Source organism: Pygocentrus nattereri, chromosome 25 (genome assembly GCF_015220715.1).
Source record: "Pygocentrus nattereri isolate fPygNat1 chromosome 25, fPygNat1.pri, whole genome shotgun sequence".
Lineage (NCBI taxonomy): Eukaryota > Metazoa > Chordata > Actinopteri > Characiformes > Serrasalmidae > Pygocentrus > Pygocentrus nattereri.
Genome location: NC_051235.1, coordinates 21,556,992 through 21,573,067, shown reverse-complemented (window position 1 = coordinate 21,573,067; position 16,076 = coordinate 21,556,992). Strand labels below are relative to the sequence as shown.

The 16,076-nt window shown below is 40.8% G+C and overlaps 1 protein-coding gene across 1 annotated transcript in view; it reads left to right on the top strand.

Moving 5' to 3' along the window:
* Positions 1 to 16,076, top strand: part of map2k5 (mitogen-activated protein kinase kinase 5) — an 81,962-nt gene that overhangs the window by 45,480 nt on the left and 20,406 nt on the right. The window contains exons 18-19 of the mRNA XM_017703567.2: positions 7,218 to 7,244; positions 7,586 to 7,618. Of these exons, the coding sequence (XP_017559056.1) occupies positions 7,218 to 7,244; positions 7,586 to 7,618 (60 nt within the window). The remainder of the gene's footprint in view (positions 1 to 7,217; positions 7,245 to 7,585; positions 7,619 to 16,076) is intronic.

Genomic DNA, 16,076 nt, shown 5'->3' with positions numbered 1-16,076 from the left:
GAATGAGCTGGAGGAAGTTGCGGGGGACAGGGTCATCTGGGATTCTCTGCTCTCCCAACTGCTACCGCAACCCTATTTGGATTAAGCAGTTAACGACGATGATGATGATGAAGTATAAATTTGGATGTTGCCAACACCAGCATACTGTAATGGATCAGGTATCAGCAATATTATATATTAATATAGGATTAATATTTTATTAAGCCTGACCTGGTTCTGATGGTTTTACCACAAGCAACATGCCACAAGAAGCATGTACAAAATAATTCATTCCACAAATTCATTCATCAATTAATCACAGGTTGCATTAATCACAGTATTACATAAATGATTCTTGGACATTTAAAGCCCACTCCTAACAACATATAAAAAATTCTTTAAGTATAGTCCATGTTTTTTCCACAAAAGCTCTGCTGTGTGGCTTCAGGTTTAAAATCAATGATAACAATGATGGTGCCAAAAAACGTCCAGAATAACACATTATGCACGTGATAAAAAGCAAGTAATTTCATTGTATCACTTATTGCTAGTCAAACATATCTAAAGTATGTGACTGTGTTATTTATGTAAAAGCAAAGTGGGATTGGATCAATATTGTCTGATGCTCAATCTTAATTATTTTTGTTTTAGATTTGGGGCAAAAATATATTGAGACATCCTTAGTTTTAAATAAAAAAAGGAATTATAAGCCTTTGATATGACAGTGACATATCAAAACCTGCGTTGTATGTCTGTATGAAATGTCTGTATGGAAGTGTGTAGTCTGACACACTGTTAAAGTGCTGTTTTTGGTCGCTGAAGCCCTCTGGAAATGTGCAGGGGCTCTTTAATGAGGGAAGTGTTGACTAATGCTCAATAAATTACTCCCAGCATGCCTGTTGGGTTGATTAGCATATTAAACTGAAGCAGCCACTCAGGGTAGCTCATGGAAAATAGGAAGGAACACTCAAAAGCTGCTTCCACTGCCAAGACCTTGAGTGTCAGAATGGATGCGGTTAGTTATTTATAAATGTGGCATTGTGGAATATCATATATATGCACCCAGCATTAAGCATAAGAATGTCATGATACTGTTGTTTATGCATTGAAAGGTGTATCACTGCATTTGTTTATTTGTGTGTGTGTGTACAATGTATTAGCTCTTAGCCTGAAGCATATCTCATTTGTAAATGTTTTCCGTGTCTCTCCTAGGACTGTCTATTGTCATGTTAATACAGTGAGTGCTAGCACATAAAATAATACATGCACACACACAATGACAGGATGTCTGTTGCTCTTTTGTACCATCAGCAATATATCTGCCACTTTTCACCATGTAATATTGGTATTTAGAACAAATATACAGTGTAGTTTTAAGTGACTGAACAGTAATGCAGATTCTGTTATTTTGTACTCATAAAATGCTCATTATATTTTAAATGGCATGTTTACTATGAGAGTAAGTGCAGAATATCAGCTCTAATATGGGCATATGTGGTTTATCAATTATGACCTATGACTGTTTTTATTAGGGGTGTCAAAGTTAAATTGTTAATTAAAAGTTTGGACAGTTTGACCCCTCTATAGCAGTTCAGCCTGAAGCTCAGCTGCATGTGTGCTGTCTGTTGCTATGATAGATTTGTTGCCCTCTCGTTTATATTCAACTTTTTAATGGTTTTTGCCTCCAGCAGTACCTCCAGCAGGCTCTAAAACAGTGCTCGCAAGGGTGCTTTCACACAGACATTGTTCGGTCCAGACCCTTAGACTTTTCAGTGTGGTTGGAACCAAAAAGCAAGCGTGACAGGTGCAACGGACTGCAGTGTGGAACAGAGGACCACAGTTTGGTCCAACCAAAAGGGTGATCTCTGTCCAGATCAAAATGGACCATGTTCGGTTTGTTTGCTGCATGATAACACTTTTTTGGATGGTTCAGACCAATTACAGGAAGTTGAGGCAGGCTATCATCAACCATTAAAGAACATTTAGAATAAAAAGAACAGGGGGAGAAGTAAAAATTGGTCATGGTAGTGACGAAAGTTATTATTGTAATTTGGTTCAACAAAAAAAAATTAAGTTAACTTGAAAAATATAAATTCCATTCCTTTTTTTTCTGAGATGATCAGAGAGAGGAAATTCTTTTTTTCTCCATTCAAATGGAAAAAGCTTCCCACTGAACTGACAACACGCTGGCATCAGACGCACGCTTCATTACAAATCAGTGAGCCTGATTCACCAACCATTTTGTAAGAAGAAATTTCAAGCGCCAATAATTCTGTGGTTTAGGAACACGTCATGAATCATACGTAGACTTTTTCTTAGTAAATTTCTCAAGAACACGTTCTAGAAAAAGAAAAAAAAAATATTGGTGAATGAGGCCCAGTGTTAAGTATAGGGAGATGCAGCCCATAGGTGATGACAACAGGACATAGATATGTCATACAGTGTGAAACTAAAACTAACCGGATCAAATATATGCAGAGTAACAAAAACATGAACCTTGGTTTGAAACTGATCTGGACTTTGAGGTGTGAAAACATCCTTAAGTGTAAATCAATGAAAGACAAACTAACAGGATCAGTAGCAAAGTGGAAATCTATGGTTCACCTACCCACATATCAAGAATCCATATATGTATATATAAAAGTCATCAGATTTGTATTGATTGCACATGTGACATCTGCATCTGGACCTTGTTACATCTCAGAATGAAGACCATAGAGGTTTTGATGCATAGGTCGAAGAATCTGAATAAATCAAAACGATTTTTTGTTGCCTTTACGGGGCAGAGTGTAGTAATAACAAACATACTAGCAGACTGCAGAGTAGAGGACACAAAAATATTTCCAAGCTGTTGAAAAGATCAAAAGCATTATCCAGGATGTAGACATGGATGTGTCAGACACTAGATAAAGAGAAGAACATACCATTGTGACCTTGGAGGGTTTACTGAAACCTCCATAAAAAGCTTCTGGAGTCTTTTAGACAGGTGAGAGTCAGATTAACCTGTGCCAGTGATGGGAAGAGGAGCTGAAAGAACTGCTCTTGTTTAACAAATCCCACCACATCTGTGGCCACATGGTGATGTTCACAAATGATTCTTAGTAGAACACTCACCACTTCCAAAAGTGGCAGTCAGCTTTTTAAACTTGAATTTTATGATCTGGACACTTACTTATATAAAGGCTGTTAAATGATTTAAATAATAAATTATGATTAGTCACAATATTTGTGTAGTTAAACAATCTCGTTTGTCTTTTTTGTTAAAATTTTACTAGAAAGGATAGATTTCCATTTAAAAAGCAGTGCATTTTGTTCTAGCTCAGTGAGTGTACATAATAAGCTTCATCAAATTGTATGTTTTAGTAATTCACATATTCCTGAACATGAAAACATTTAAATGGTAGTTGAAAGCATGGTAATCATGAAAATAAGGTCAAAACATTTTCTGATTTTCATCACCAGTGTCTAGTGAGAGCAGCAGTGCCTGCATGTTTCAGTCTGTAATTTTTAGCTCTGTTTCAAGGGGAATTGGATCTTTCTGTCGTTATTGAAATTGCTGGTATTGTGCCGTTTTGCTTACTTACATCTCTGTGTCCTTCAGAAACATATTCACCGTGGCAGTAGCTCAAAAGAATAACTTTTGTTTCAAAAAGCTGTATTTGAACAAGACGTCAACACTTGTGGAGCAATGGCAACAGTGTGAGAAGCTGTGCTGGAACTAAAACCATGGCAAATTTTTGAAAGAGTATGTTGGATGAGTTTGATGTTGTATCTCTCTCACACGTACATACATACACACACACACATATATACATACATACATACATGTATGTATGTATATATATATATATATATATATATATATATCATTTTAAATGGACCTTGGAAGGACAAAAGAAAAAAGTAGATTTAAATCTTTCGAAATGATTTGTGCAGTACACATCTGAAAATCGTTTATTCAGAATTCAGTTTGTTCTTGTACAAAGACAGTGAAAATTGTTTTGCTTTATGTTTAGTCAGTCTATGACCAAGTAGAGGGTATTTGTGTAGAGGGGACTGTTGCATTTAAGTGGGCAGCAACCTTCCAAATAATGCTGACATTTGCAGTTTTTAGCAGACAGCAGAGCTCAGCATATTTGGAACTTCTTAAAGCGTTGTGAAGCTTGACATTTTTTTATAATCACTGCACAATTCCAAATGTGTTTCTTATTTGATGTATTTAGTTTTATTCAAAAATTAGAAAATAAGAAATAAGTAAATATGAGTGAGTGTGTCTAAACATTTGACCAGTAGTGAATGCACTCTTCATTGGAGCTATTCAGAACTAACCAACTTACCTGTTTTTGGTTTGTCTGAAAATGATTCACATCTTTTTTTTCTGTCTAGACCTCACTATAAAGTCAGCAGCTGTACTTTCCTTAGTGTCTCTCCATCTTTATCGTTAGGCAGTGTCGTCATCTGTATGATTAGCAAAATGGTGAATTGAATCTGTAGCAACTTTTCTGTTCTTAGCGCACACAGCCAAAGGCGTTACATTGAAGCTCTTCACATTTTTACAGCCCATTAATTTATTACTCACTCTCTCTAATATCCATTCCCCTCTCTCTCTCTTTTTCTCGCTCTCCTCTTTCTCCCTCCCTTGTTCTCTGTCCACATCTCTCTCTTTCCCCCGCTCACTTTGCCTAATATGCCTTCCTCTCTCCCTGCTCCCCCTCTTTATCTCAATCTTTTTCCTCCCCCTTTCTTGCTCTTTTTCTCTCACACTCTGTCTCTCTCCTTTTCTTGCTCTCCTCTTCTCCTTCTCCCTCCATCTCTCTCTTTCCCCTTTTAGCCCTCTCTCCCTCTCTTGCTTTGTCTACTATGCCTTCCTCTCTCCCTGCATCCCTCACCTTCTCTGTCTTTCTCCCAATTTCCTTTACCTTTCTCTCTTTCCTTTTCTCCTACTCCCTGCCTCTTTCTTTCTCCTCTCTCTAATCTTTTTTCTCCCTTTCTCACCTCTTCTCTCTTTCTCTCTCCCTCTCTCTCCCTCTCTCTCTCTCTCTCTCTCTCTGTGTGTCTCTCACTAAATCTCTAAATTTCATTTGGAAAGAAGAAAGAGGTCAAGAACAGAAAGGGGGGGTGTGAGGGAGGGAGGGAGGGAGGGAGAAAGAGAGAGAGAGAGAGAGAGAGAGAGAGAGAGAGGGTAAAGATAGGACCTCCTGCTGCCGCTGCGTTTTTGCTCTTGATGTTAATTTTCACAGCTCCATATGGTGCTGCAGACTCTTCACCTACAGGCATCACACACACCAAGACAGACACAGTACCTCAGGCTTGTCCTGTCATTTATAACATCCCTAGCATCTGTGTTCTCTCTCTCTCTCTCTCTCTCTCTCTCTCTCTCTCTCTCTCTCTCTCTCTCTCTCTCTCTCTCTCACACACACAAACACTAGTACTCTTCTCTGCTGTGAGGATAGTAACTCTCACCCATGTAAAGCTCCTTTTCTTCCTGAGATGGTTAAAGGTCAGAGGGTTACGGTAGTGCACTCAGATCGGCCTGAACTGCTTCTGTTCACATGTGTGCGTTTGTGTTTGTTGTTGTACGTATGTGTGTGTGCATGTTATCCTGTCTTGTCATTGATTATAAAAGACTCTTTAATTCTGTCTCACCCCATGTTGGGATTAATTTGCATTCTTTGTCAGGAGTTAATGGCGTCTCTCGATGGCTCGCTCTGAGAATCTTTGAAGACTGCAGACTCGCTGGCATGTGTATACAGCCGCCGGCGCTTCTTCCTCTGATTGATTTGTTGTTGCCTTTTGTGTTCTCCGGCTGTTTCTGTTTCGGATCATTTTTCCCCTCATATTCACCCAAACATACTGTATAAAATTGCTTTTCCTAAGCCTCGATTTTGAAGACTGAATCCATTTTAGTAGGAAACGTTTAACTGGTTTTGTTTAAATTATGAAAGCCTCTTTGGTTATTTGTTTCTTCTCATTTGTGGATAGGAAGCATTTTTTACTTTATCAGTTATTTAATTGTAAAAATACATTTTTTTGAGCTTATTTTTATTAATTAAGTATATATTATATATATATATATTTTTTTTTTTTGAGCGATTGTTGCTTTATGGCTTATTTGTCAGTCTTTGTCGACATGTGCTAAGGTCTAACCGCCAGTTGTGCTTTTGTAGACCTGCAGACTGTGGTAAATAACACTGGCTGAAAATTGTTCCTCAATTAGATCCAGAACTGAATAGCTTTTCATGCCAGAATGACTAAAGAAGGAAATATCTTTAATTGTACTTCAGACATCAATGTCAACAGTCGATGGTGCATTGTCTGTCTTTGGGTATTTAAAAAGATCAAAGCAATGTGTAGTTCAGAATGAATCATCTACACTCACTCCTCTTCAGAAGGACCCTACACCAAGAACTGTTCTTTTCAGCATGACAACCAGGCCTGAGCGGCGGCCTCCTGCTATGATGAAAAATGCTGTTTCAGCTCAACTGCTGAACATGTGAAAATGTTGCAGGAAGTTGGTGCTCAGTCACCCTAATCAGACAAAGCCCAGCATCCCTCTATATCATCATCTGCACTCTAGCCAGATTATTCAGTTACAGAGATTGCTGAAAACATTATACCATTTTGGTTCCTGTGTAATTATCATCTTATCATAAATGTTAGAGATAAGATACAGCCATGCTCAGAAATTCGAACATCCCTAGTCAAATTGCCTGTTTTATTGATTTTCAATTGCTAATCATGTGCTGAGCAAATATAGACCGACTCCACTCATTCTCTGAGTTTTAATTGTAAGATTATACATGCAAATAATGGGACACATTCGAGGACTCTGCTACTGTTTTGCCTCCATCCCAACTTGTCTATCTGCTAACATGTGCACCATTTATGCCCAAGACACTACTCCTGTTTAAGATGCACATCGCACATCCACTTTTCCGATCCAGCATCTCTGTTCAACCTGGAGGCAGCATCGGAGGAGAATCGGCTCGTGCTGTGTTGGTGGGCTTCGCTAAATGAGGATCAGGCTATTAGCGCTTGTGTATTTTCATTATGCAAATGCTGTTAACACGTCGTGCCCACTCATGGCCACCGGGCTTTTCAGCGTTTTCCCCTCAGTGATCATAAACGTGTCCTAGTGCGATGCTTGTGATTATAACATGCTAATTACATATTGCCTTTCCTCTTTCTTGCTGTCTCAGTGTTTATTTTTTATCTTCTTTGTGTTTTTCTTCCTGCAGATTCAGAAAAACCAAGGCTCTTTAATGGTAAGTATTTGATAAGGTTTTTTGTTCATTTCTTTTTCAGAAATGAAGGAGACCCCTCCTTTATTTCTTTGGATAGTCATCCCTTCGCCCCGCTTGGCTGCTTGCCTCTAAAGTTAATACAATAATACAACAATATGCCAGCACTTAACTGCCCTGCATTCCGATGAGAGGCCATTAGAAATAATAGAGCGTTCCGGATCCAATGGCTTTTTCTGTGTCTGAGTGCATTTGATTAATCTGAATCACTACCTGTTTTGCTGCATTACCGATTTCATTTCCTTTGCACTGTAAGGAGATTGAGCGAGGTCTAATCTTCTTGTCTTTCCTCCCCCTCTCCACAGCCTCTCCAGTTATTGCAGTGCATCGTTGATGAGGTGAGTCTGCATCTGATGTGCTGGAGCTCCTAAAGCCGTGGCTAATGGGGCAGAAAGCTGCTGTTTTGTTTCCTAATGAAGCAAGGTGTTTTAGCAGATCAGCTCAGAGATTGAGCTTGTCATATGCCAGAGGAGCAAAAAGCCAGCAGGCCTCACTGAAAGCCAGGGGGTGGAGTGGTTTACTAGGCTGGACCTGGGTTGCCTGATGGACTTTAAACTTGGTAATGCACTTGTTGGGGCTGGTTTTAATTTGACATGGTCATGTTTTTGGTAGGGATGCACTGACTTCTGAACAGTTGTGGGCCAATGTCTAATGCCAGTAACCCATAATTTTACTTTTTTGGATTTTTAAACAAGCAATGATCCAAGACAAAACTTCAAATATTAATTACATAGCCATTATGTAGAAAATCTCACTTCAGAATCACTGTAAACCTTTATGCATTAGCAGAAGAAATGGTAGGCTAGATAAGAGTCTTGTCTAAGAATTTTTATTGGTATAGCAATCAGTAGGAAAAATTAGTGCCAGTGATGGTGTGTGAGAATGATTCAGGTTGCTTGACAAATGGGTAAATTTCCAGTTTCTTCCAGGTTACATTACACTACATTTACATTTAGCAGACGCTTTTATCCAAAGCGACTTACAAATAATGAGGTACATAGAACAAACATAGTCAGGCCTTAAAGGAGGCCAAAGGGTAATAGCGGGGTAGAGAAGGGAAGGGGGGGAAAAGGAGATGAGGTTGGTAGTGGTTAGATTGCAAGAGGCGATTAGAATAAGTGCTCGCTGAAGAGCTCTGTCTTCAGGAGTTTCTTAAACATAGCGAGGGACGCCCCTGCTCTGACAGTGGAAGGTAGCTTGTTCCACCATTGGGGAATCAAGTATGAGAACAGTCTCGATTGCTTTGTGTGAATGTTTGGCAAAGCTAAGCGACGTTCATTGGAGGATCGCAGCGGCAGGGCGGTGCTGTAAGCCTTTAGGAGCGAGTGCAGGTAGGAAGGAGCCTGCTCTGTTAACACCTTGTAGGCAATCGTAAGAGTTTTAAATTTGATACGAGCAGCAACCGGTAACCAGTGGAGCTCAATGAGCATTGGGGTGACATGCGCCCGTTTTGGTTGGTTAAAGACCAGACGCGCTGCAGCGTTCTGAACCATCTTCAATGGTTTTACAACACAGGCCGGGAGGCCCGTTAGTATGGCATTGCAGTAGTCGAGGCGTGAGATGACCACTGCTTGTACCAAGAGTTGGGTGGCTTGTTGTCATCTACCATAATCCCCAGGTTCCTAGCAACCTTTGTCGGGGAGAGTGAGAGTGAGTCGATGGTTATGGTGAAGTTGTGTTGAATGGATCTTTTAGCTGGTATAACCAGAAGTTCAGACTTGGACAGGTTTAGTTGAAGGTGGTGTTCCTTCATCCATGCGGATATGTCCGAGAGGCACTGCGATATCCGCACAGAGATCGACGGGTCATCAAGCGGGAATGACAGATAGAGCTGGGTGTCGTCAGCATAGCAATGGTACCAGAAGCCATGTGAGCGGATAACCCGGCCTAGAGAGGTGGTGTAAATAGAAAAGAGAAGGGGTCCCAGTAACGATCCCTGGGGAACCCCAGTGGATAGCGAGTGGGCTGAGGAGAGCTCTGCATGTTATTGATGTTAATGTTGCATCCAACAGTTTGTGATTGGTCAGCTTATGCTCCTTCAAAGCAGGTGGTTCCCGGTCACATTGAGCAACCAAACATTGTATGACACGTTACATATTCTCAAACAACCTAATGAAAACATAATATTGATCTCTAAATGGACGCTAACATTCTATTGTTTTTGTGATCTTTGTGGCCACTACTGACAAAGTCTAATCTGTAGAAAAATTGTAATAGACTATCACGGCACACCACATACTTTGCACTTTTGTGTACTGCTCTAGAAACAGATCAGCCATTGGCTTCCTAAAACTTCTTTTGAATACATTATTTCCTTCTACATATACTCCTACATTCACTGAAGAACATGCATTTTTATGAAAATGTGTTTTATACACTTCTGTTATTTATACCTTGAGTGAATAGTTTTAGACATGTACTTGACAGGACTTTAATGTGGAGCTTTTTCTGGTTAAAAACTACTGTTTGCCTGTTAACTGAAACTGATATCAGTGCCATGTCTGCCTGAATGGGAAATTGAACCTCAGTATATATCTGTGGTATATCCACTATGCTATCAATTGAGTGAGTTTGAAAAGTGCAGAAATGGGTTACTGTCCAGATGGGTTATTTGTTGTAATTATCAGCAGTAATTGGAAATAATAATGATTATAATATAATTTCTTATTATATATAATAAATATAGTATTTACCAGTAATATATCAGTCACTGATGCTGTGCTCTCCTCTTTTTTGGTGATGAGTGATTACTCACTGTTTCTTTGTCAGTGTCTCTGTTACTTCTACTCACTCTTTACAATGTCTCTGTCTCTCTTGCCCTCTTCATCAGCAGCTGTGTCTGTATCTGTCTCTCTCTCTCTTTCACTCACTCACTCCACACAGTTTGCAGGGGTAATGTAGCATGACCAGGCTTCAGAGCACAGAGTCTGTTCGGTGTTGCATTAACCTTGACCTGCGCTAGGCACTAAAATACACCCACCTGAAACCTTGACACACTTCCTCACCCCCATCTCTCTCTGTGCTAGCCAGGGTGAGGGCACAGTGAGTCCATATATTCCCCTACACTGGACAAGCTCACTGCTCTATATTCTGCTGCACTTTGGCAGGAGTGAGTTAAGACAGTCACTTGAATCTAAAACCAAAGCAACCTGAAGCTGGAACTGAGTGTAGTGGAATCTGACTGGCTAAGGCCTGTTCAGCTAGCAACTGCAGCATCGACCCAAATAGAATGAATTCATGGACATTTGGAATGACTTTGTGATTGAGTACTCTAAGAAGAAAGTAAGCAAGTAATTAATCACTTGAAAATAAAAATATGTCTGCCACAGTCTATATAGAGCTGAACTTTCATTCTATTGTTACAACAAAAAAAAACTTTTATTTAATCATCCTTATGCTGGCTAGACACCAGTAGCAGGTGGTTGGCTGCTATGCACAATGAATACCACTTTGTTTGATGGGTGTGTTTTTCTTATAGTACTGCATTGTCACCTGCCATGTCATACAGAAACATCAGTGTTTGATTGGTTGCTTTGCATGTCCGGCCCCTTCCTGTCAAAAAGGCACTTCTTGACTGTGTTGAGCTGTGAAACCTAAAAGAATCACTGGCATCAGCCCAAAGTCTGGCTTGTGAACCAACGGGAGAGATAGCCTACTAACACTGCTGTGCCGTGGTTTCAATAGTAACTCAGACACTCATATGAGATATACATTGCGTTTTTTTCAGATGTCCTATTCTGCATCTGCCATTCCAGCATTTTGTTCTTAGTTATCTACTGTGTGCTTTACTAATTGTTAATTGAAGTTTTGAGATTTAAAGGCAAGACAATAAAAAGTCATCCATCAGTAGGTACACTATGAACACTCATCAGGATTTCCTGCTTTAGCTGAAGGTGAATTTTTTAAGTACATTAGTACTGTAAGATTTAAATGTGCTTTCCTCATCTGTGTGACTGATTAATAAGTAATTTTGTTAATTGCAAGTGTGTGTATGTGTGAGCGAGACCTCTCTCCTCTCCGCTCGAGCAGCTCGCTGACATGTGCTAATAGCAGAATGGCAGCAGGGAGGGGAGGGGGAAAGCAGCATAAACACACATTAAACATACTGAACTTGTCCTTTTCTCTTATAGATTGAGCGTAATTAATAATTAAACGGCGACCGGTGTAATGGGTTGACCCAGCTGAACTGTTCATTACTCAAACGGCGGAGGCATCACTCAAACTATTTTCTGCCGTGCCCTTCCCTTCAGCGCCCCGAGGCCAGGGAACACTGCCTTCACTGCTGCTGCTGCCGCCACCTACTTTCAGCTGACCAAGACCTTATTACACACACACACTCACAGAACGGCCACTAAATTACAGCTTTGACCGAATATGAGTGAGTGAGTGAGTAAGTGAGTGAGCCATACTGTCTGGAGAGACTCTGTGGGACCCACTTTAAAAGAGTAATCCAGTACAGAAGGAGAGTGAGAGCAGGAGAGAGCCTGGCTTAAAAAAGAGGGAAGAAGGAGAGAGAGTGAAAGGCAGTGAGATAGGAGAAACTTATATTGGTGAGAGAGAGATAAAAGGCACCTGAGAAAGATTGGGGGGGGACTGTGAACTGACCAAAGAAAAGCAGGGAATGAAAAAAGGGAATCAATACAGTAAAGGGAAAATAGGGGGAAATAAAGTTTTGCAATTAGCATGAACCCTGTAATTGAAACATTTGCATTTATTTACATCAGTCATCAATTTCCAGCAATACAGAGTTGGAGGAGTGTGTGTGTGTGTGTGTGTGTGTGTGTGGGTGTGTGTGTGTCTGTGCGCTACAGGGGCAACTAGCCAAGCGGTCTTTTCCAAGGGGCCAGCTGAAAAAATCCAGGAGAAAAGTGTCCCATGATATTTTTTTCAAACATGAATTTTATCTACCGAACATTATATACACTGACCAGCTCAATGAACCGCAGTTCCCCAGTGCCGGCTGCACCCATGCAGCCCCTGACCATGATGCTACCACCACCATCCTTAACTGTAGGCAAGAGACACTTGTCTTGGTACTCCTCACTGTGGTGTTTATCTTAGTCTCATCAGATCACAGGACATGGTTCCAGTAATCCATGTTCTTGTATTGCTTGTCTTCAGCAAACTATTTGCGGGCTTTCTTTTGCGTCAGCTTCAGAAGAGGCTTCTTTCTGGGATGATGGTCATGGATACTGAGTTGATGCATTGTGCAGTGTATGGTCGGAGCACTGACATGCTGACCTTACACTGCTTCAGCCTCTGCAGCGATGCTGACAACACTCATGCGTCTATTTTTTGAAGCCAACTTCTGGGTATAACGCTGAACACATGCGCTCAACTTTTTTGGTCAACCCTGATGAAGCCTGTTCCGAGTGGAACCTGTCCTGGAAAACCGCTGTATGACCTTGGCCACCGTGTTATAGCTCAGTTTCAGGGTGTTGGCAGTCTTTTTATAGCCTAGGCCATCTTTGTGGAGAGCAACAATTCTATTTCTCAGATCCTCAGAGATCTTTGCCATGAGGTACCATGTTGAATATCCAGCAGCCAGTATGAGAGAATTTAACAGCCCTGCTCCCCATTCACGCCTGGAACCTTGTAACTCTAACGAGTCACATGACACCAGAGAGTGTCAACAACACAATTGGGTACAATTGGGCACATTTGTGTTGCCAGCTATTTAGACATTACTGGCTGTGTGTTATTTTCAGAGGACAGTACATCTTTACTGCTGTACACTGACTACTTTAAGTTATTTCCAAGTTTCATTTCTATAGTGTCGTCCCATGAAAAGATATAATAAAATATTTGCAGAAATGTGAGGGGTGTTCTTACGTTTGTGAGATACTGTATGTGGCATGCCTGATGTAATAATAATTGTAAATATCTGAATGGGCCGCTGATGGGGTATGCTGTATCTGGACCTTGAATCTAGTTTCTGATCCTGGATTTTGTATTCACTGGTAGTGACATATGAAACCAAGTGACCAATCTCATCAACGGTTCAATTAAACAGGGGTCCAGGACATGCTGCATGTTTTGATTAAACACAATCAGCAATGCACTAAATCCATTTACACAGGCCTTATTATGCTCTATTTATAATTAAACATGCAGCTCGTCAGTGTTTTTGTAGTACCAGCAGTATCCACATTTTGCTGAGGAAAGCATGTTGTTCATCATGATAAATTTTATTACGATAATGATAAAATATTGTCAGCATGTTTCAGTGCAGTGTGTACTTGTGCATGCGTTTAGGATTGCAACTATCAAATAGTATCGTGTTCATATATTTTAACATTTTTTTTTTAATGTTCAAATGTTTAAGTGTATACCGTATATACACTGCTCAAAAAGAATAAAGGGAACACTCAAATAACACATCCTAGATCTGAATGAATGAAATATTCTCATTGAATACTTTGTTCTGTACAAAGTTGAATGTGCTGACAACAAAATCATCAATGGAAATCAAATTTATTAACCAATGGAGGCCTGGATTTGGAGTCACACACAAAATTAAAGTGGAAAAACACACTACAGGCTGATCCAACTTTGATGTAATGTCTTTAAAACAAGTAAAAATGAGGCTCAGTATTGTGTGTGGCCTCCACGTGCCTGTATGACCTCCCTACAACGCCTGGGCATGCTCCTGATGAGGTGGCGGATGGTCTCCTGAGGGATCTCCTGCCAACAACTAAAGCATCCACCAACTCCTGGACAGTTTGTGGTGCAACGTGACGTTGGTGGATGGAGCGAGACATGATGTCCCAGATGTGCTCAAGCGGATTCAGGTCTGGGGAACGGGCGGGCCAGTCCATAGCTTCAATGCCTTTATCTTGCAGGAACTGCTGAAACACTCCAGCCACATGAGGTCTAGCATTGTCCTGCATTAGGAGGCACAGGGCGCCAGTGGCGAATTTGCCAATCCTGGTGTTCTCTAGCAAATGCCATGCACGGTGCTGGGCAGTGAGCACAACCCCCATCTGTGGACGTCAGGCCCTCATATCATCCTCATGGAGTCGGTTTCTAACCGTTTGTGCAGACACATGCACATTTGTGGCCTGCTGGAGGTCATTTTGCAGGGCTCTGGCAGTGCTCCTCCTGTTCCTCCTTACACAAAGGCGGAGGTAGCGGTCCTGCTGCTGGGTTGTTGCCCTCCTACGGCCTCCACCACGTCTCCTGGTAGTGCCTCCAGCCTCTGGACACTACGCTGACAGACACAGCAAACCTTCTTGCCACAGCTGTGCCATCCTGGATGAGCTGCACTACCTGAACCACTTGTGTGGGTTGTAGAGTCCGTCTCATGCTACCACGAGTTAGAAAGCACCACCAACATTCAAAAGTGACCAAAACATCAGCCAGAAAGCATAGGTACTGAGAAGTGGTCTGTGGTCCCCACCTGCAGAACTACTCCTTTATTGAGTGTGTCTTGCTAATCGCCAATGATTTCCACCTGTTTTCTATTCCATTTGCACACAGCATGTGAAATTGATTGTCAATCAGTGTTGCTTCCTAAGTGGACAGTTTGATTTCACACAAGTTTGATTTATATTGTGTTAAGTGTTCCCTTTATTTTTTTGAGCAGTGTGTATATATATATATATATATATATATATATATATATATATATATATATATATATATATATATATATATATAAACAACTGCTTTGGTCAGCTCTTGCTGAGGAACAGTGACCATATTTCAGATTGTGCACCCGGAGTTAAAACCAAACAGTGTGCTTGTTGACACATTTTGTTTGTTGGTCTACTCTGTGTGTTTGTGTGTTGCACGTAGTCTGGATCTGGCCTGTATGAAATGGTGTGTGTGTGTGTGTGTGTGTGTGTACGTACGTGGTTGCCATGGAGAGGCATAAATAATTGGTTGCAAGGTCTCATGGGGCTCAGGTGAGGGGTGAATAAACAGCTAAATGAGGTAATACATACAAGAGCTCTCTTTGTCCTTTCCCTCCCTCTCTCTCTCTCTCGCTCTCTCGCACTCTTTCTATCTCTCTCGCTCTCTCTCTCTCTGACTCTCTTTCTCACTCTGTCTGTACCTTCATTTGTTTGTGTTATGCAGGCTGAGTTTGTGCTGGACTGAAGCGTTCAGGCTGCTTTTAGTGCCCAGCGGCTCCTTTGGACATCTGCAGGGCAGCTTGTCTTTTATTGTTCCACACTGGCCGTGTGTTGTGAAGGAGCTGATGTCTCTAATAAGACTCCTGCTTAAATTCACCGCTGTAATTACTGATCTAATTTTGCCTGATAATTGCTGCTGGGCAATTACATGTATATTTACCGCTGGTATTGTGGAGGGATTGAGGCTCCGGGTCTGTGGCTGTTTGTAGTGCAAGATAATGGCAGCTTGCTGCATAATACACCAGCACTTTCATCATGACCGTCATCATCTTCATCTTACTACAGCCACATCAAAGCGTCCTCACCAAGGTGTGCGGGCATGTGTACGCACGTGTGTTTTCTGTGTGCATCTGCATGTGGTTGTTAGGGCTTTGTTAAAAAATATTGATATATATTGAGAATTATATATATTATTATATTATTATTATATTATATTATTATTATATATTGAATATATTGTGAATTATCTTTTGTGATGTCCAAATCAGTTATTGAGCAGTTATTGATGTATCAATAATTATGATTTTGCTTGTACACCAGCATTATGTGTATGACAAAAGCATGTAAGCACATGGGAAGCTTTTTATAGATTAAAAAATGGGCCTCTGCCGTAACATTGCAAAATATCTGTCCCATGTGGGCCTCAGGACACATTACTGAC